General features: G+C 36.0%; 1 protein-coding gene across 1 annotated transcript; it reads right to left on the bottom strand.

The window, feature by feature from the left end:
- Positions 1–826: 826 nt before the first annotated feature.
- On the bottom strand, positions 827–16,397 carry LOC144980124 (cyclin-dependent kinase 9-like). The gene is made up of 7 exons (XM_078927668.1): positions 16,135–16,397; positions 7,816–7,897; positions 6,665–6,755; positions 6,191–6,350; positions 4,322–4,420; positions 3,491–3,665; positions 827–1,857 (listed from the first exon to the last, which is right to left on the bottom strand). Exons 1-7 carry the CDS (start codon positions 16,218–16,220, stop codon positions 1,444–1,446), a joined length of 1,107 nt encoding a protein of 368 aa, XP_078783794.1. The 5' UTR covers positions 16,221–16,397; the 3' UTR covers positions 827–1,443.
- Between the last annotated feature and the right edge of the window lie 5,268 nt (positions 16,398–21,665).

The raw sequence follows: 21,665 nt of genomic DNA, 5'->3' as shown, positions 1-21,665 counted from the left end.
ATAATAATAATAATAATTTTTAAAAAAACCAAAACAACGTGTTCCGGGGCAATCATCATTCTCCTCTTGTTCAGTAAGTTGTCAGTTGACTCTTCAACATTGCCATCATTGGCAGGTCCTGATTGAAGCAACAAGGCCTCTCAGCCACAGGTAATCCCTAACACTATCCGAAAATACCACACAAGCATTCAACCACATCTACTCTCTCTCTCCATACAAGCATTCAACCACATCTACTCTCTCTCTCCACACAAACATTCAACCACAGCTACTCTCTCTCTCTCTCCACACAAGCATTCAACCACATCTACTCTCTCTCTCCATACAAGCATTCAACCACATCTACTCTCTCTCTCCACACAAGCATTCAACCACATCTACTCTCTCTCTCCACACAAGCATTCAACCACATCTACTCTCTCTCTCCATACAAGCATTCAACCACAGCTACTCTCTCTCTCCATACAAGCATTCAACCACATCTACTCTCTCTCTCTCTCCATACAAGCATTCAACCACAGCTACTCTCTCTCTCCATACAAGCATTCAACCACAGCTACTCTCTCTCTCCACACAAACATTCAACCACAGCTACTCTCTCTCTCTCATACAACATTCACCACGCTACTCTCTCTCTCTAAAAGTTTCACCAGTATTCTTTATAACATTCAACCACATCTACTCTCTCTCTCTCTCCATACAAGCATTCAACCACAGCTACTCTCTCTCTCCATACAAGCATTCAACCACAGCTACTCTCTCTCTCCACACAAGCATTCAACCACATCTACTCTCTCTCTCTCTGTACACCTCCCCTCCCCCTCCCTTTTTTTTTTTCATTTTCCTTAGATTATTTATAAAGACCTATATCTCAACTAGAAAGACAGAAATTCCCACATGTTCAATAAATTCTTATCTTGATACAGGCTACATGCATTCAATAACACCAGCCACACACATACGCAAATGTCCAGCCCACAATATACAGACCTGCCAACCCTGCACATTCCAAAAGTGGAAAAGTTGTCGTGGTATGCATTACCCCATCGTACAAACTCTTCGACTCTTGAAAATATGCCGTTTTCTAACTGTTGAAAATTGTTCAAAATCTTGAATATATGCCATTTTCAATTTGTTGCAAACTGTTCAACGATTTTCTAATGTTAGGCTAAGGTCACTCTTAAACCAATGGAGGCATAAGATCAAAAATAGTGGGTAAAAACTATCCAATGAAATTGTTTTAATTTGACATGTGACGAAACCGTTCTAAGTCCATTGGACCATTTTATCGTTGGTAGTTTTTCAAAATCTTCTGCATGGTTAGATTTTCCAAAATTGAAAAGTTTGCGACAAAGGCTATGGAACATTTAATCCCAGTTAATTAGCATGCATTCATATATTCATACATCCACTATGACACACAATTCACTCACTATCATTAAATTAAAATATTCTCTCCACATGCTGATCGGGATTGTGCGGGGCGGGTCTCACAGCCCCCTGCTGCTGCTGTTGCTGCTGGTTGATGGGGACCCGTCGGCGTGGCGGGGCCAGGTACTCAAACATGGACTTGCTGTGACGGGACAACATCAGATTCAACTCCTGTGGGAGAGGGTCCACCCAGAAGAAGTCGTGGTTCAGGGCCTCGTCCGCGTTGGCCCGCTTGGACGGATCCAGACACAAGAGTTTGTCCAGAAGATCCAGGGCCCACTGGTCTTTGACGTAGCCGTGTAGACGCTCTTTCACCTTTCTTTTTTGACCTTTGGGAAAGTCGATCTTGGTAAAATATTCCAATTTTTCCACACCGGGCCAAACTTCAGAGGCGATGGAACCACACAATTGGCTAATGAGTGTGAGCTGGGGAAAGTTAAAGAAAGGTAAAGTTTGGTGATGTTTGTTTTTTGCTTTTAAGGGTTTTACAGTACGCAACAAATTTAGGTCATATAGCAGCGCCAGTAAAAAGGAAGAAAATTGGATAGTGAAAAGATTTTAGATGTACAGTTAAAAGGACGAGGAAAAAGTAAGACAAAGGGGAATGGTTCAAATAGAGAACAGACGTAGATTCCAAGAGCACACCTTCCATGTACTTCGTTTGAGTTCCCACTAAGAGGAATACACTCAAATGCTTACAATATATATTCAAAATAACAAATATAACAATACATACAAGAGAGATGATAAACAAGGAAAAAAATATAATCTCCCAAAACAATAACTATGCATTTGACTGTTTCCTTCCCAGGCAAGCACTATGGCCAGGGCAAAACCATGTAATCTCATTCCAAGACAAAAACAGAAAGCAAATTGGAAAACATATAAGACAATAGAAGACACAGTAAGTGCCACCCAGCCCACTGTGGGAGGCCAGGAACCCCACCCTGGGTGATGCTTGGGTCATGCCTTTTTCTCACTAGAATTGACTTATTCAAGTCATCATGAATGTTTTCAATTCCTATAATAGCTAATTTCCATTGATCAACCAAGAAAATGAAATTTATTTCAACCAATTTCTTTTTTTTTTGAAGAATGATTTTCAAAACCTTAAAAAATACAAGTAGTCAGTTAAAGGATTTCAATAAACTTGATGATTTCTATGAGCGAACAAAAGCCACAAATTACACAACACATAAAAAACAATAAGCCACAAGCTACAACACTGGAGATAGACATCTCGTATCTTGGTCAATTGTGTAATTATTATTCAGCTATTTATCAAGAGACTGCAGCAAGCAGCAAATGCATTCACTCAATATTCCACATTTTAATCAGACCTGCCAACCCCTAACATTCCAAAAGTGAAATCAGAATGTCAGAAAATACAAAATATTGGCAATTTAACATACCACAAACATTGCAACCTCTAGGACAGACAAACAAAATTGCGGTCCTATTCATATTCCGAGAACTGCATTGGACAGTGGATTGTCTCTGAATTTTAATTGGTGGCAGAACTGAATTGAGAATAGAATTTTTTTTCCACTTTTTACCCTTTCTTAAAATGTATCATTATCTTTGAAAATAGGACTTTTAGAGGCAATTTCGGAACGTCGGAAGGGACGAGCAATAATTTGAATGATTCCGCCCGACGTGGAAGGGTTGGTAAGTTTGCTTAACTCTTTCAGCGCTGAGGCTTTATTCGCATTTCTGTCACAAAATAGCTGACACCTGATTGAGGCAGCATGAGAATGACAAGCTAAGACAAAGCGACATTCGAATTAGGCACAAAATCTCAAATATATTACCCTTCCAGGGCCAATTGAATGTTCTGATGAAAGAAATGATACCACTGGTTCAATTTATAGAAAGTAAGTAAATTCCTTTTGTAGAAAGTAAGATTGGATTACATTATTATTTTTGCCTTTCAAGACTGGCCGCACTGTATGGCCATTGGCCAGGAGAACAGACTCTGCTCTGGATGCACAGTGCTGCCAATGGCACTGAAAGAGTTAAGACTGCCTAGCATCCACTTTTGCTTACTATATCCACTCACCTGGTGTTGTTCTGTGTTTCCCTGCATGATAGGACTACGGGTCCACATCTCTGCCATGATGCATCCAGCACCCCATAGGTCAATGGCAGGGCTGTAGTTACGCTCTCCTAACAACAACTCTGGTGGTCGGTACCATAGAGTCACCACACGGTTAGTGTACCTGTTTATCTTATCACTGAAAATAACAAAATAAAAAATAAAAATTTTTAATTTAAAAAAAAAATAAATAAAAAAATTATTTTTTAAAAATATATATGTATACTTGCGATCAAAAGAAAGTATACATATTTAAAATCGTCATTACTTTTTTATCCGTTGGCGTAGGCTAATGATTTTCCACTGAGTTGTTTACCATTAGCCCTTCTGTGTACCGATAGTTGATGCATTTGTTTTTGACCTGAAACTTGCTCACCACGTCGCGCACATGCTAAAATGACCTTTTAGCCCCTTACTCTGGACAGGAAGTGTGTAGATTAATTTTTTTGCCATCCGTGTCTTCTTGGAACATTTTCAATGCAGGAAAACACAATGCAAAATACCATCCATTAATCTACGCGATGTCACGACTTAGTTAAGAACAACATGCACGTGACATTGGTCATCTTCAAGCTGGACAGTCTGTGACCAATGTCGCAAGAATGCTTAATATCACAAGGAGAACTGTATATTCGTTAGTCCCCTACCTTTGTGTCATTTCAAATTGATCCACTAATGAATATACAATTCACCCTTATTATTCTCTTATTATATGAAGAATAACAATGATGCTTGTGAGTGTTTGTGTGTCTGTGTGTGTGTGTATGTATGGGGAGGAGGGGGGGGGGGGGTTACCTGAATGCCCTAGCCAGACCAAAGTCAGCCAGTTTCAGTTTTCCAGTTTTGGTAATCAGGATGTTGGCAGCTTTCATGTCCCGGTGTAGGATCTTGTTGCTGGAAGTATGAATAGAAAACAGGGAAAATACAAATCGACCCAAAAACAAAAAATAACAAAACCAAACATATAGGGAATGAGATTAGCAGAAGAGTAGCGTCCCTTGATTGGACGTCACCGGCGGAAAAGTTATTAGAGAGAGAACGTCATGTTGGTTGTTCACATGCGTCTCTCGTCCTCGCGAACAACCAACATGACGTTCTCTCTCTAAGAACTTTTCCGCCGGTGACGTCACAGACTATGGGTGACGTCCAATCAAGGGACGCTACTCTTCCGCTAATCTCATTCCCTATAGCATGAAGAAAAAGACACGCATAAAGAAAAACAAATATAATAAGTTATAAAATGAATAAATTACAAAATAAATAGATAATCAAATGAATTAAATACAAAAATAAGTGAATTAAACTATACAAAATAGAAAAAAAAAAAAAGAAGACAGAAAAGGAAAATATTAATCCTTTTCAGAAAACTGTAATTTTTTTTTTTTTACAAAGGATAAACCATAAAACCAATCTTCAGACTTGAAAACTTTTCAGAAACAAAAATTGGGAAATTTCTAAGGTAAATCTGGGATTTAAATGTGGACACGATGATGACGGTGGTGACGTGCTGCTATTGATGATGATAATAATAGGATTCAATAGTCTGATGTCACGTCCGTCCAGCAACGAGCAGCTTGGTTCTAAACAAAGAAAATCAGTACTTTTTATTCTTCATGCTGGCTAGAACTTTTTCACATGTCATGTGATCAGAATGTATAAAAGTCAAAACATGATCAGATTTATAATGTTTTTCTCCTCTGGAGACACTTTTATGCTTGTCGGAGAAGTATTTCATAAGAGCGATAGTTTAGAACCAGTTACTAAGTTACTAAGCGTCATCACGATGGAAGTGACTTCACAACTGTCAAAGCCTATTTGTAATGAATGTAGGAGAGACAATCCATGCTTTACTATTTGCTGTATATACAAATGTTTGTGTTGATTATGCCCCTTTGTAAGTCATGCTTTATAAACGCGAGTTGATAAAGAAAGAGGCAGTTCAGTCCTGAGTATGTTGGAAAAAAAACACATTTTTGTCCCTTTTCCTTATTTGAGCAGCTATTATTATAATATGAGAGCATAACTCCTATATAAGGATCTCCTTGCTGCATCTGCTATTTCTATATAAATATATGTATTGTTGCACCAACCAGGTCACAGCAATGATGGTGATTATTCATTCTTGAATAGTACTTAGCAGTACATACTTACTTACTTATCCGACCAGCAATCAGCTGGGTGCTTTGGTCTATTCTGAATAGTAATACTCTTTTTTCATAAATCAGGAAAATTAAAGAAACTGGGAATGAGAACAAGCTTTAGGGATTTTAAGACGAAATTCTGGTTAGGCAGTTTTTTTGCATCACTTATGGCCGCAAAAAAAATTTCGCAAATATCACTGATTTGCATTGCATCCGCAAAATCTGCTTTTATTATTTTTGCAAATTTTCGAGATTTTGCAAAGAAGAATAAAAGGCGAAAAAAAAAAAAAAAAGACGATTTTTTTCTTCTTTTAATTTGATAGCTCGTGTAGAATGTGCAAGATAATTAAAAGAGTAGTTTCTTTTTTATTATCTCATTATCTTCCTTTTTACTGGTGCTGAAATGACTTTATAATTGTTGCAAGTGAGGTGAAACCCTTAAAAACAAACAAATACCTTTCTCTTTAATGAACTAACTTATTCCGATATGACAACATGTACAGGCAAGGTCCTTCAGCCGTACCTGTGGATATAGTAGAGCCCATTCAAGAGCTGCTGCATGACTTTCTTGATCTCTGCCAGACTGAACTTCACCTGTGGGTTGCTGAGGAGACCAGCCAGATCGTGTTCACAGAACTCAAACACCAGGTAGACTGTCGTCTTGTAGCGATTGTAAGGGGTGGCTGGTGGGAACATTCATATCATCATCATTATCTTCATTGTCATCATCATTTACAACCGTTGAAATAGTTCAGAAGGTAGATAATACATAGATAATCATCATATATAGATAGATAGATAGATAGATAGATAGATAGATAGATAGATAGATAGACAGATAGATAGATAGATGAATAGAGATATAAGTGTTGCTGTCAACTAGGGATCCCCTGTAAAGTGCTTTGGTTAGTGGATATTGTGCTATATAAATGCTCTTCTGCTTTTTTTTTTTTCATTTTTTAAGCCGCTTAGTATTCAGTTTGCATGTGATAAATACCTTTGGCTCTACAAATCTCCAACAGATTAACAATGTTGTCATTTTTCAACACTTGAAGGATCTTGATTTCCCGTAGAGCCGTGATTGGAAACTGGAAAATAAAATAAATATTCCATTAAAAGAAGAGAAATTTGAAGAATTGTTTGGTTCACATAGCTAAGTGTAAGCTTTATCATAAATTTCTATGTAACAGCAAAACTTTATATTGCTGATATTATTTAAAGTATCATCTTATATAATGAAAAACAAAAACAAGACAAATTTATTTACTTTGTGCTTCAAACTGTAATTTATGCTAAAATGCATATTATATGCAAATAAGTACTAACAAAAGAGTGAAAATGAAAAAGCTTCCCATATGAAACCTCTCCATTTTCACTCTTTCGTTAGTATTTTCACGATCACCGGCTTCAGGCAGCCCCTACCGTTTTCTACTTTTCTATACAAATAAGTAAACTTTAAACATGATTTAACTAAAACAGTATAAATATAAAGAAGCTGACAAGAAATTTGGGGTCCTGCACAATAAAATCCTAAAAGGGAAGAAAAAGTCTTGCTGAAAATTCATATAGTAACGACATAGAAGAGGTTGGGGTTATAAAGATCATATTGTATTAATGACAGTAAGATGAGGTCATAGATGTTGGAATGGTGGTGTGATGGTGGAGATATTCATCATCATCATCATCATCATCATCATTGCCTTTTTCACACTGGGTCAGGGTATAGGCCATAGACAAACCGTTTCCATCCTTCTCTATCCTGAGCTAACTTTTTTATCTCGTTCCAAGTCTTATCACTTCTCTGTATATCAGCTTCTTTAATTCTTCTCCATGTTCCCTGTGGCATCCCCTTGATCTTCTGCCCTGAGGGTTCCAGTCCAATACTGTCTTTGTTATAGTGGAGTCATTCTTTCTAAGGGTGTGTCCGATCCACCTCCAGCGTCTTCTTCCTATTTCCTCTCACACTGGTTTCTGCTGTGTTCTTTCCCGTACTTCTTCCTTCTTAATTCTATCCATCCATTTTATTCTGAATAGCTTACACTTGTAGTAGGAGTGCTTATAAACGGAGACCACTGTAGTTAGTTATAGCTCTAAAGGACTGATTTTCTAAAAAAAAATAAAAAACTATAAATGACTCGCCAGACCTACCCCTTCCTTTTCATTTTCCATCAAGACCTTCTTCATAGCGACAACATTCTTGGTCTTTTTGTCCCTTGCCTTGAACACTTCACTGAAACAAAATCAAACAATGCCTCTATACTATATAATGTAAATGGTGCTGCTCGAAGCTCGAAGAAATAAATAATGTGAAATTGAATGTGAGCTTCAATTTTATATACGAAAGCAGATAAAATGGATGTTTCAGGTTTCCACTTTATCAACAAAACAGGATGAATGAAACACTACAGATGAATAAGATAATATAGTCAGATACAACATGCAGACCTACCATATATAATAAAACAAAAAATTTTTTAAAGGGGGAAATAAATTCTGTAGCTTAATATTTGGGAAGGACTTTCATAGTTTCACAGCACCCCTAAAGAGGGGATTAAAAAAAATTATCGGTGGGCCGGAAAGACCCCCCCCCCCAACCCCCTTTTTTTTATTGGGGGAGGGGGTAACCACCCAAATCCCCCTCAACCCTAACTAAAGATACTATATAACCAGATGAAACATAATGTTAGCTGTTGCAATATCGAAACATATGGGAATCACAGAAAGTAATAATGGATCTGGCAGCAACAATGGACTCAGCAAATTGGTTTTGAAATTAGAAAAAATCACACCACTTATAAAAATGAAACTTATCTTAACTCACTGACTGCCACGGCTGATACATGTTGGGTTTTTTATTATTTTGACCTTTGAGTGCCATGGCCGAATCCCCTCAGTTTCATACTTTGCTATTTTTACTACTTCTGACTGAACTGTATCGGCCATGGCAGTTTGACGGCGAGGTAGTTCATTTTTTTATTTTTCATTTCAAACTAAACATGATGGGTCACTTTTTAATCTTGACATTCTTTCTAGCAGGCCAAAGTAATAGATAACCTGGTATTTTTTCTTTAAGTTTTCCAACATAATGGAGAAACGAAATGAATTATTTGTAATTCTCGAGTGAAAAACATGAAACTATTTATTTTTGTTTTAGATATTATTCTGATTATGTTTGTGATTATTTTCTGAAAAAAAGAACATTAATTTTTCCAGTTTTTATTTAGAACAGTGGCCAAAGGCAGAGTTGACTCCAATTCAATTTTTTTTTGGGGGGGGGGGGGGGGGGGGGGGGGGGGGATAAAATTGCATCCTTTTCAATTCCAAATGTTACTGTCCAATCCAGAATTAAAATGCAACAATACAAATGGTATCATTTGAAAGAACAACACAAGCAGGTTTGTTTGCTTTTTAAACTGCTTTATTGTCATAAAAAATTGTGAAAATGGAGAATTTTTTCAAAACATGCATAAACCTCGGCAGTCAGCGCCTTTGCAATTCTGAAAACATTAGTAGTCAGTGAGTTATGGTTATAGTAATATTTATTGTCCATAATAACTAAAAGATTAAGTACACTCCAGCACGCTTTCCGCAAACTCATTCAAATGCTCCGAAGTTTTTCATTATTATTCAATTCCTTCCTCGAACAAATTTTTACATTTAACACGGTTTACTTGAAGTAATTTCACCAAGCCAACGTAAAAATAAAAATTAATTAAACGTTTGTTTTTTAAAAAATTGCACCCCTTGATTTCAGCTACTGATGACTTACTGTGATAATGACAGTTACTTATGTTTGTATCGTGTGCATCTATCTACACTGCATGTTTGTGTAGCAGTATAATACACACGCAAACACACACAACCACTCACACACTCCATTGCCATTTCGCATTTAAGACACCTCTCTGGTTATTAGTCAAAATTTCAATGCCACCCATTCTGACACACACACACACACACGCATCCTTGAAACATATCAATAAAGTAAATAATAATAAAGTTTCCTTTATTCATCCTATTGCGGAAATTTGATTATGGGATTATTCAAAGTGAAGACTGGAATACCCCCGGGTGTCAGCCGCAGCACAGCAAAGCTCAGGAGGTGGCTTGCTGACTGCCTCATACTCATAACACAGTGGATATTCGAACCATGTATCTTTCGGGTATGATGCAAAGACCATACTGGTGAGCCACATCCCCTCCCCATTAAACCTCATGGCAATGTACGGTTTCCTCAAACTACGATTTCCTCAAATGATTTTGCATGTCCCGAGGAGTTTGAGGAAACCGTGCTGGAGTGTAATATAATAAAAGTGCTGTGAAACTACAGAAGTCCTCCCAATATTTGTTATTTCAATGTGCGCCTAGAGCTGTGTGTTCACAGGACATGGCTGCCCACTCTTCTCTCGGTCACAGATTTTGATGTTGAGCTTTTTTTTTGGCCGGGTCTATTTCTCCGAACGCTCAGAAAAATAAACTTGAACTCTATTTCTCTGAATGGTTGGCTATCCTCCAGTAGCTGATGGGTTACTGATACTGACGCGATGTCGATGCAAAAGTAAATGCTCGAACAGAGTGGACAGGGAATTCTCACGAATCATCAAGCTAGCGTTTTTTTCGGCACATTGTTGACAAAGACAGATTTTATCCAAAAGTTGTGCTATCGCGAATACTACATGGCGCGTTCACTTTTGCCTTTGCACTCCACGCTGCACTATCAAAGAGAGAACAGAAGCAAACCTAAAAGCCAAAGTCTCTAGACGGGAACAGAGGTTAAAAGACAAGATAGCACAAACTCAAGATAGAAGTCCAACAGAAAGTTGGGAATGAAAAAAAGACAGAGCGCCCAAGCACTGGCAAAAGAAAACTCAAAAAAATGCACACATTCTCTTCCTTCACCATTCACACAGACACTCTCGCAAAGAACCAAAAAAAAATAATCTTGAGAACGGCGGAGAAATGGAGATCAAGCGGAGAAATAGTCACTTCGTTTTTTTGTGCTTTTTTTTTGCATGGTAGAGAGGTGGGCCTTTGGCCTACCAACCTCCGCTGCACGTCCAACTCGCCTTGAGCATGCCTTGAGCATGAATGATTTGTCCTGGTTATAGAAGCTAAGTATTGGTGAGCTGCGCCGGTGTTACCAATACTTAGCTTCTATACCAGGATAAATCATTCGTTTGGACCGAAAAATAAATAAAAAACTTACCGCTTACCGTCAAAAGCAGTTTAGATTTGAAGATGCATTTGTTTTCTATCAAAAAACATTCGGTAATGGACAATCCTTATGAATTTCAAAAGTTGTGTTGAAATTATATCCTAATTGTTTTCATGATTAATTCCTCGCGAAATCGTGTGGGTATCGTTTCTGTTATCAAGGTACCGCCTAGCCAGGCAGGGTTGCCAGATCATTTTTGAGTAAGAGACCAAACTAGCCATAGCAAGAGGCCAGATTCCTCGGCAGGAGCCCAAATACCACCAAACCCACCTTAGCCTCGCGAAAACTCTTTAGATTTGTTAAACAATTTAGATAGGATAAGGAAAATTCGTATATATAGAAGCATTAGCAAATGCAATCTGTGGCGTTAGCACGTGTTGCATTTAGATATTTAGATTGCCAAATAAAATAAGTTTTACCGGTACCAGAGTAAAACGATATAACGGGGAATGTCAGAGGAAGCCAAAAGTTGGTTACAGGAGGCCAAGTGGCCAAACCAAATTTTGGGAGGCCAAATGGCTTGGGCAAAGGCCAAATTTCTCAAATTTGGCCACCAGGAGGCCAAACTAGCAACCCTGGCCCCAGGTTTTTAAAAAAGTTTATTGGGAAAAAGATACGGAACAAAGTGTCCATAGATAGGTATGCAATTTGGTGCATTAGTGCAGTAAAAAGGCCTTTTTTTCTTTTATTCAATAAACTTGACTGCTGGTGGACCCTAGGCCTCTCTACAAGTCCAAGAAATAATACTCACTTTTTCTCTGCTCCAACGAAAATATCTACCCCCTACCGGTCTAATTATTTGTAGCAGACGACAAATTTCTCAAAACGGTCACGTGACACTATAAAAACAACACAGGAAGTCCATGAAAGCTTATTTACGGCATTTCCTTTGAACCGTGTAAACAACAAAATTTCGTTTTCATTCGACTCAACGGGTCAGATTGGCCGGTATTTTTTTAACGAACTAAAGTTCTGAAAAATCAAAATGTTTCTTAGAAAGGTGAAAGATGCTAGTTTTTGAAACAGAGGTAGGTTTTAAAAAAAAATCTTTATATTTTACGTGAATGCATGCTCAAGGCGAGTTGGACGTGCAGCGGAGGTTGGTAGGCCAAAGGCCCACCTCTCTAGTAGTAAATGGTAAAATTAAAATTTGAATTTGAATCACCACCTGAAACCAAAGGTAGGTAGTCGCATCGCCCGTGGCTGAGCCGCTGATCGAGCCCCGATATCGATGTTACGGCTCTGAAGTGAAAATTGTGTTAACCGGTGAACATAGTTTTACTTCCATTGCCGTGGAATCGCTTCCTGTGCACTAATTTCGTCACTTCCTGTCTCATTTTAAAGAGGAGAAGCCAGCGCATCAGGCGGCGTTTTCAGATTTTTAATCCGTTCATTCTTTGTTCAGATGCCAGCTGTTTGTAAATTTGGTAAGTTTTAACTTCATTTTAAATACATTTTTCATTATATTACCTATTTTTAATTAATGTTATATTATTCGCCAACCATTTTTCTCTATTTGTGTGAATTTTGGTGGTGATTGATGCTGGCGAAAGCGTCTTTTAGTGACTTTAAATACGATGCGTGTTCATGAAGTTGGCGACGGCCAACCAGGATTGCCTCTCGATGTATCCCCGAGTCTCCTGTGTACAGTGCAGTCTGTAAACTATCGACTGCTTTTGCTTTTGTGACTTGTATAAATAATTTCAAGCTGAATAATTGCTGTAAAAAGACTGAAAATAGTCCCATCCATAATTTTAGTTTTATTTTATGAATGAATGTTGAAACTGAAATGACTTTTTAACTGGGATGATACCGCACAACTAAAAATTATGTTCCACTGATATTATTTTTTATCTTTTATTTTTGTTTGTTCTGTAGGTTAAGTGTGTTGGTTTAATTTAATGTGGTTAATTTCAATACAAATAATACAGAATAGCATAATAGAGTCAATTCAAGTGAAAGTATATTTCATTCATTACTTTACTCTTTACCACAACAAAAATTATTATATAACTTTTAATTTTGTTGATTTAATCATAATCGAAGTACTTTTTTTGTTTTCAGAGTCAGACGTTCATTATGACACCACATTTTCATGTTTCATTTCCTGCCTTGTATTTTTAAATATGAAATTGAAATAACAATATGAATTTGATTGTCTGCCACCTCCAACTCCCGTCGTCTGCCGCCTCGAACTCCAGTCGTCTGTCTTGTATTTTTAAATATGAGATTGAAATAACAACATGAATTTGATTGTCTGCCACCTCCAACTCAGTCGTCTGCCTCCTCCAGCTCCAATAATCTGCCTTGTATTTTTAAATATGAAATTGAAATAACAACATGAATTTGATTGTCTGCCACCTCCAACTCCAGTCGTCTGCCGCCTCTAACTCCAGTCGTCTGTCTTGTATTTTTAAATATGAGATTGAAATAACAACATGAATTTGATTGTCTGCCTCCTCCAGCTCCAATAATCTGCCTTGTATTTTTAAATATGAAATTGAAATAACAACATGAATTTGATTGTCTGCCACCTCCAACTCCAGTCGTCTGCCGCCTCGAACTCCAGTCGTCTGTCTTGTATTTTTAAATATGAGATTGAAATAACAACATGAATTTGATTGTCTGTCACCTCCAACTCCAGTCGTCTGCCGTCTCGAACTCCAGTCGTCTGTCTTGTATTTCTAAATATGAGATTGAAATAACAACATGAATTTGATTGTCTGCCACCTCCAGCTCCTATAATCTGCTTTGTATTTTTGAATATATGAAATTGTAATAACAACATGAATTTGATTGTCTGCCACCTCCAACTCCCGTCATCTGCCTCCTCCAGCTCCAATAATCTGCCTTGTATTTTTAAATATGAAATTGAAATAACAACATGAATTTGATTGTCTGCCACCTCCAACTCCAGTCGTCTGCCGCCTCTAACTCCAGTTGTCTGTCTTGTATTTTTAAATATGAGATTGAAATAACAACATGAATTTGATTGTCTGCCTCCTCCAGCTCCAATATTCTGCCTTGTATTTTTAAATATGAAATTGAAATAACAACATGAATTTGATTGTCTGCCACCTCGAACTCCAGTCGTCTGCCGCCTCGAACTCCAGTCGTCTGTCTTGTATTTTGAAATATGAGATTGAAATAACAACATGAATTTGATTGTCTGCCACCTCCAACTCCCGTCATCTGCCTCCTCCAGCTCCAATAATCTGCCTTGTATTTTTAAATATGAAATTGAAATAACAACATGAATTTGATTGTCTGCCACCTCCAACTCCAGTCGTCTGCCGCCTCTAACTCCAGTTGTCTGTCTTGTATTTTTAAATATGAGATTGAAATAACAACATGAATTTGATTGTCTGCCTCCTCCAGCTCCAATATTCTGCCTTGTATTTTTAAATATGAAATTGAAATAACAACATGAATTTGATTGTCTGCCACCTCGAACTCCAGTCGTCTGCCGCCTCGAACTCCAGTCGTCTGTCTTGTATTTTGAAATATGAGATTGAAATAACAACATGAATTTGATTGTCTGCCACCTCCAACTCCAGTCGTCTGCCGCCTCTAAATCCAGTCGTCTGTCTTGTATTTTTAAATATGAGATTGAAATAACAACATGAATTTGATTGTCTGCCACCTCCAACTCCCGTCGTCTGCCTCCTCCAGCTCCAATAATCTGCCTTGTATTTTTAAATATGAAATTGAAATAACAACATGAATTTGATCATCTGCCGCCTCCAGCTCCAATAATCTATCTTGTATTTTTAAATGTGAAATTGAAGTAACAACATGAATTCGATCGTCAGTCTCCCCCAACTACTTCTGTATCATTGCTTGGACTTCGATGTATTTATTCAGTATCATTACCTGGATATTGCCCGTGTCTACATTCCATGCAGCCAACAACCCATAGTGCCTAGATTTTGTTGTCTTCTGTCTTTTGCCACATCTCAGCCATCTTATGGATTTAAGCGAGTCAGTACGTGAGTACCCTTTAATTATCTGTTCTCTTAGTGATGTTGAATGCAAAGCAATTATCAAATTTTCTAAAGTTCATTTAAATTTTAATGTAGTTTAATAGTTAGTCATATGATACATCTCTTCGAGATGTTCAGTTTGATATATGACATGCCTATGTTGCAGAAAGTTTGCAAAGTGTCGGTATTTATCGGCTTATTGTTTGTTATTATGTAATATGTTACGTAATATTCAATTTTGCATTTTCGGGTTAAGTTTTCTCTACCACTCTTATGTAGTTCTTGTTTTTAATTTTGCATTTTTATCACTGACCATGTTTGCATATATAAAGCGGCAAGCTTGTTTCTCCCGAGTACTGTTGGTGCCCAAATGTCTTGTCCAAGGATGCAAAAACATTGGGCAGTACATTTGCAAGTTGCATTTACTGACACTTGTTCAACTTTATTTCTAGCCCTGTTCATTGTTTTTTTGTTTTTTTTCTTCTCTCCGAATACCAGTCATCTTTCGTCTGTTGCTCATTTGCCAATGCCAAATATTAAGTGCCTTCCCCAAGGACACAACTTTAGTGTCTAAATTCATACGTTTACGCTCCTTTCCTCTTGTTTTAACAATTTTTGTGTTCAAAATTAATCATAGCCATAGTATTGTAAGCATGCTCTGGAAGAAGACCACCCTCAAATCTGTTTTTAAAGTTATTATCCGTTCCTCGCGCCTTTTTTTTTCATTTTCTAGGGTTATGTAATTGCATGACGTTGCATAATATTGCATAATAATCATTTAATTTTTTTTTAAATTGCTTCGTCTTTCCTTTGCGATCATTTTGATATATGGTTTTATAAGTATTCCAACCCAAATAACCGTGATTTTCCATTTCCCCCGATTTTCGGTTGCTCTCTGGTCACAGTTTTAGTTTCTTTTTTCCTCTTAAATTATATTAAGTATTTTGGTCCACTTTTGCGGACTAATAATCCCGTAACTTTGGTTCTAATTGTCACATTGTCATAATTTGGGTACCATTGAAAAGTGTATTTCTTGCAGAATAGCATGAGACTATTTTGAAAACAATTGCTGCAATCTCAAATTTTCATGCAACTACCTACAAAGGTTAGACATCAAATGGTTTTAAAAGGGCTTTTTATTTGTGTAAAACCGGATTATTAATTCACTTTTGAGTTGAGTTGGTTGTTATTCTTTTCTTGATGATTCTTAGTAATTAATTACCTCATACTCTTACTCCACTCACTCTTCTTACTCTTTCTTATGCTTACCCGAACGTTCCTTGTCCGATTTTAGCAAGCTTCTCATACTTAGATTCATCTGGACAGAACTGGTAGGTCTGTTCCTCCCTCGGCATCTTGGGGGCTATATTGGATTCACAAATTAAATAAGGTCTACGTAAACACACAAAATTTAGTCACTTTATTTATCAAAATTTCTGATTGTTGTGAAAAGCTCGTGAAATAAAAGGCAAAAGGAAATCTTTTCTCAAGGAAAACATGACATACGTTACTAATTTTAGCCTCTCAATAAAAGAGTTCTGGTTTCTGAGATCGTAGATTCGTAGTTTCAAAGTTTAATCATCATAATCATCATCATCATCACCACCATCATCATAATCATCATCATCATCATCATCATCATCATCATCATCATCATCATCATCACCATCATCATCATCATCATCATCATCATCATCATCATCATCATCATCATCATCATCATCATCACCAATCTGTTTTGAATGGATTCTTCCAGTACAAAGCCAAATCACCTTTTATAATTTTGTCAATTTTTTTTTCAATCGAAAAACAATGAATTACGACGACAACCATCTTGCTAAAAATGTCCTTTTCATACAGCCCAACTAATCTGATAGACGTCTCTTTTCTTAAAGTACTCTCGCCTTATTGGTGACTGTCTAAAGTTGGGAATTAATAGGGAACAACTGTGTGATATCAAAATACTGGTTCCAACCTCCTTAGAAGTGTTAAATCTTTCCTCTGGAGGACTTGATAAATACATTTTACAACTGATCTTCTGGTTGAGTGATGTCATATTGTTAACCTATTCGTGGTCTATTCATTGTTCGGAGGACTGGTTACACACTTCCAATTAGTTTTGAACCGGAAGTGAGGAAATACGTAACGATATCAGTAAGATATGATGATAATTACTTATTAATAGACTAACGTCCTGTCTAAAGGATAACAAGCAATGTTAATGTCTTTTTTAACGCTAGTGAAATAAGGTTAATTCTGACTCCGCGGACTGTACAGCACTGAACTACTACTACTTTTTCTTTCGTTTTTCTTTCTTTTTTTCTTTTATCTTCTTTTGATTTTTATTCTCAGTCTTCAACAGTCGTAACTTCACGTCCTTCCTAATGACGCATGGTAACTTAGTAACACTGGCTCTAAACTATCGGAACAATGGTGGACGCCCGTATGAAATATTTCTCCGACGAGCATAAAAGCGTATCCAGAGGAAAAAAAACCCCCTATAAATTTGATCATGTTTTGACTTTTACACATTCTGATCACAAGGCATATGAAAAGTTATAGCCAGCATGAAAAATAAAATGTAATGATTTTCTTTGTTTAGAACCAAGACGGCCGCCGTTGCCGGGCGGCGTGACATCAGACTATTGAATCGTATTCGGACCATAAGAAAATGAAACTCACCGCCTGAAAAAGATAATAAGTCAAGGTGGATCGGATTCCAAGAAGCAGACCTGTCTACTTGAATATAACAATTTAAAAATTCGTAATTCTTTGATCATATAAACTGTAGTCGCTACAGTTAACTTTTAAAATCAACAATTTTCTCTCACAAGGAATAAATAACACTCCTCAAAAATCAAAATCATTAAAATTTATGTAGATAGTCTAACATCAACTTTCGTTTTCAATCAGTTTGAATGACTTAGAGTTGCGCAAGAAGTTCTGAAAGTGGAGCCAAAATGTCGTATTTCTACATTTACTATTATTATTATTATTATTATCATTATTATTATTATTATTATTACTATTATTATTATTATCATTATTATTATCATTATTATTATTATTGTTATTATTATTATTATTATTATTATCATTATTATTATCATTATTATTATTGTTATTATTATTATTATTATTATTATTATTATTATTATTATTATTATTATTATTATTATTATTATTATTATTATTATTATTATTATTATTATTTTTATTATTATTATTATTATTATCATTATTATTATTATTATTATTATTATTTATTATTATTATTATTATTATTATTATTATTATTATTATTATTATTATTATCATTGTTGTTGTTGTAACAGTCGCTACGTCTCGAAAATAAAGTGATTCTAAAAACAGACCAGAAATGTCCGATATTAACTTTTGCTATTGTCATTAATAAATAATAATAATAATAATAATAATAATAATAATAATAATAATAATAATAATAATAATAATAATAATATATAATAATAATAGTACTAATAATAATAATAATAATAATAATAATAATAATAATAATATAATAATAATAATAATAATAATGATAATAATAATAATAATAATAATAATACAAATACAAATACAATAATAATAATAATAATAATAATAATAATAATAATAATAATAATAATAATAATAATAATAATAAAATACCAAATAATAAATAATAATAATAATAATAATAATAATAATAATAATAATAATAATAATAATAATAATAATAATAATAATAATAATAATAATAATAATAATAATAATAATAATAATAATAATAATAATAATAATAATAATAATAATAATAATAATAATAATATAATAATAATAATAATAATAATAATAATAATAATAATAAAATAATAATAATAATAATAATAATAATAATAATAATAATAATAATAATAATAATAATAATAATAATATATAATAATAATAATATATATATGATGATGATGAATGAGATGATGATGATGATGATGATGATGATGATGAGATGATGATGATGATGATGATGATGATGATGGTGATGATGATGATGATGATGAATATGAGACGATGATGATGGTGATAGATGAGAAAATGATATAGATGACCGAGATGGTGATGTGAAATGATGATGATGTACATGGATAAGTGAGTAGTGAATGAGTGAGTGAGTGAGTAGTGAGTGAGTGAGTGAGTGAGTGAGAGTGAATGAGTGAGTGAGTGAGTGATGTGAGTGAGTGAGTGAGTGAGTGAGTGAGTAGTGAGTAAAGTGAGTGAAGTGAGTAGTGTGGAGTGAGTGAGTGAGTGAGTGAGTTAGTTAGTAAGTGAGTGAGTGAGTGAGTGAGTGAGTGAGTGAGTGAGTTAGTAAGTGAGTGAGTGAGTGAGTGAGTGAGTGAGTGAGTGAGTTAGTAAGTGAGTGAGTGAGTGAGTGAGTGAGTGAGTAAGTGAGTGAGTGAGTGAGTGAGTGAGTGAGTGAGTGAGTGAGTAAGTGAGTGAGTGAGTGAGTGAGTGAGTGAGTGAGTGAGTGAGTGAGTGAGTTAGTAAGTGAGTGAGTGAGTGAGTGAGTGAGTGAGTGAGTGAGTGAGTGAGTGAGTGAGTTATCATCAATAAAGTCATCGCCTCACCCATCGACCCATATTATCATATCATGGAGAGCCTACTACAGTAAAAAAAAAAAACAAACAAAAAAAACTGGATAGAATCGTTAGAAAAATACGCCATCTTAAATGAAGTAAATGTGGAACAGTCTTGTAAATTACTTTATTTGAATGCTAAAGATACAAGAAGCAGCTGCTGGTGGACAAAGGGTGACCTACCAGTCATGACAGAAATTGAGCTTTTTTATATAGCGCAATATCCAATAAACGTGCTCAAATCGCTTTACAAGGGGTCCCTGACCAACAGCAACACGTAAGAGGTAGAACGAGACTTGACGCCTGTTAGGCGATATTATACTTGTTTTCGGACAGAGACAACGTTGTTAACGTCCAGGTACTCATTTTACACCTGAGTACGGTGAGAGAAATTGAGTAAAGAGCCTTTTCCAATGATTCAACTATGCGCCGAGCGAGGCTCGAACCCAGGACCTTCTGATCCGAAAGCGAGTGTCATACCATAAGACCGCATAGCCGTAAATTAAAGAACGAATTAACAGATAGCTTCGCTGAAGTATCGGATCATGATCACGCTCACTCCTTGTTAAGATATATCAAGAAAAAAGCACGAAACTACATAATATTCATACGTAAACCGAAATATTATAATATTCACTAGGTAGAGATGCGTAGGTAGGCATATTAGACATTTAATTCGACATAAATCGACGCAAAGAACATTATAGAAAAACAAAAAAAAAATAATCTTATTCTACGGACAGACTTTGAGTAACCGAACATAGATAAGAATATTTTAAAGAGGACCCTCCTTCTTTAGCAAAGTGCTTAGTAATTGCAATTAAGAATCAGAGTCTGTGTCAGATGTAACACAACATACACCCATGGAAGTAGTAGACCATAATTTACGTCGAAAGCGATGCACATTTTGTACAAGGACAGGTCATCTACAACACCAATGCAGGCAGCGTGGGAATGTCCGACAAATCAGGCGTTGAGGAAATAACCCGTGTGCACTCACCATCAAACTGTGACCAACAACTCTGCGAACATGCCATACACACAACACACCACTCACGACTCCCCAAGTAACAACACACACCAGACACATAACAACATAGCACTCAACGGCAAACTCCCAACCACTGGAAAAATTACTCACGATCATCATCGCATTATAGGAATTCCATATATTATTATGACAACAGAACTTTGGACGGAGGTGTGGCATTCTGTAATCGTCCAAATCACATCAAAAGATCTAGAGCTGTTCCGTATGAATTGGAACAAAATAACATTTCAATTTTTAATTTATCTTTTACAGCAAATGGGCTTACAATAATATAATGACGAAAATTTCAGAACACTCTATTAAGGAAAGACTCATTGATACTGGCGCAGAGCCACATTAAGTAATACTTGTTTTCAGTCAGCAAATAGTCTTCAACAGTCGTACCGTCACTTCCTTCCTAATGACGCATGGTAACTAAGTAACACTGGCTCTAAACTATCGGAACAATGGCGGACGCCCGTATGAAATATTTCTCCGGCGAGCATAAAAGCCTATCCAGAGGAATAAAACCATAAATTTGATCATGTTTTGACTTTTACACATTCTGATCACAAGGCATATGAAAAGTTCTAGCCAGCATGAAGAATATAAAGTAATGATTTTTTTTGTTTAGAACCGTTGCCGGGCGACGTGACATCAGACTATTGAATCCAATTGAAACCAGTTAACTGTGCTCGGAACAGTCAATTTTGGTATAAAGATAGCTGGAATGATATACATTTCACCAGGCATAAAACCGCAATTTACCTTTAGGCTATGAGTTGTTTTTTATTTTTGGACAAAGTATGAAGCCCTGTCGCGTCTCTGTAGTAGAAGTGGCGAGTAGGTAAAGACAAATAGAAGTAAATAAATAGTTTTCTTCAGATACAGAAGTCGCCTGGTGCCTCTTTCACCCTGTTATAGATGGGTATTAAGTTCCTGACAACTCGACAGATAGAAATATAGTTTTGAGTTTAAGTAAATAGATAGTAGTAGTGGTAGATGTGGCACGCTATATAGTATAGAGATAGATGAGGTTCATTAGATTAGGGCTATAATAAATAAATGGAGACGCGATGATGAATCAGAATCTGATACTGCGAGTACAGTGCGTTCTAGTTCTAATTCATTTTCAA

Source organism: Berghia stephanieae, chromosome 9 (assembly GCF_034508935.2).
Source record: "Berghia stephanieae isolate SIO BIC M18660-M18661 chromosome 9, UCSD_Bste_1.3, whole genome shotgun sequence".
Lineage (NCBI taxonomy): Eukaryota > Metazoa > Mollusca > Gastropoda > Nudibranchia > Aeolidiidae > Berghia > Berghia stephanieae.
Note: the sequence above shows the minus strand (reverse complement) of the source record. Positions and strands in the feature narration are given on the sequence as shown.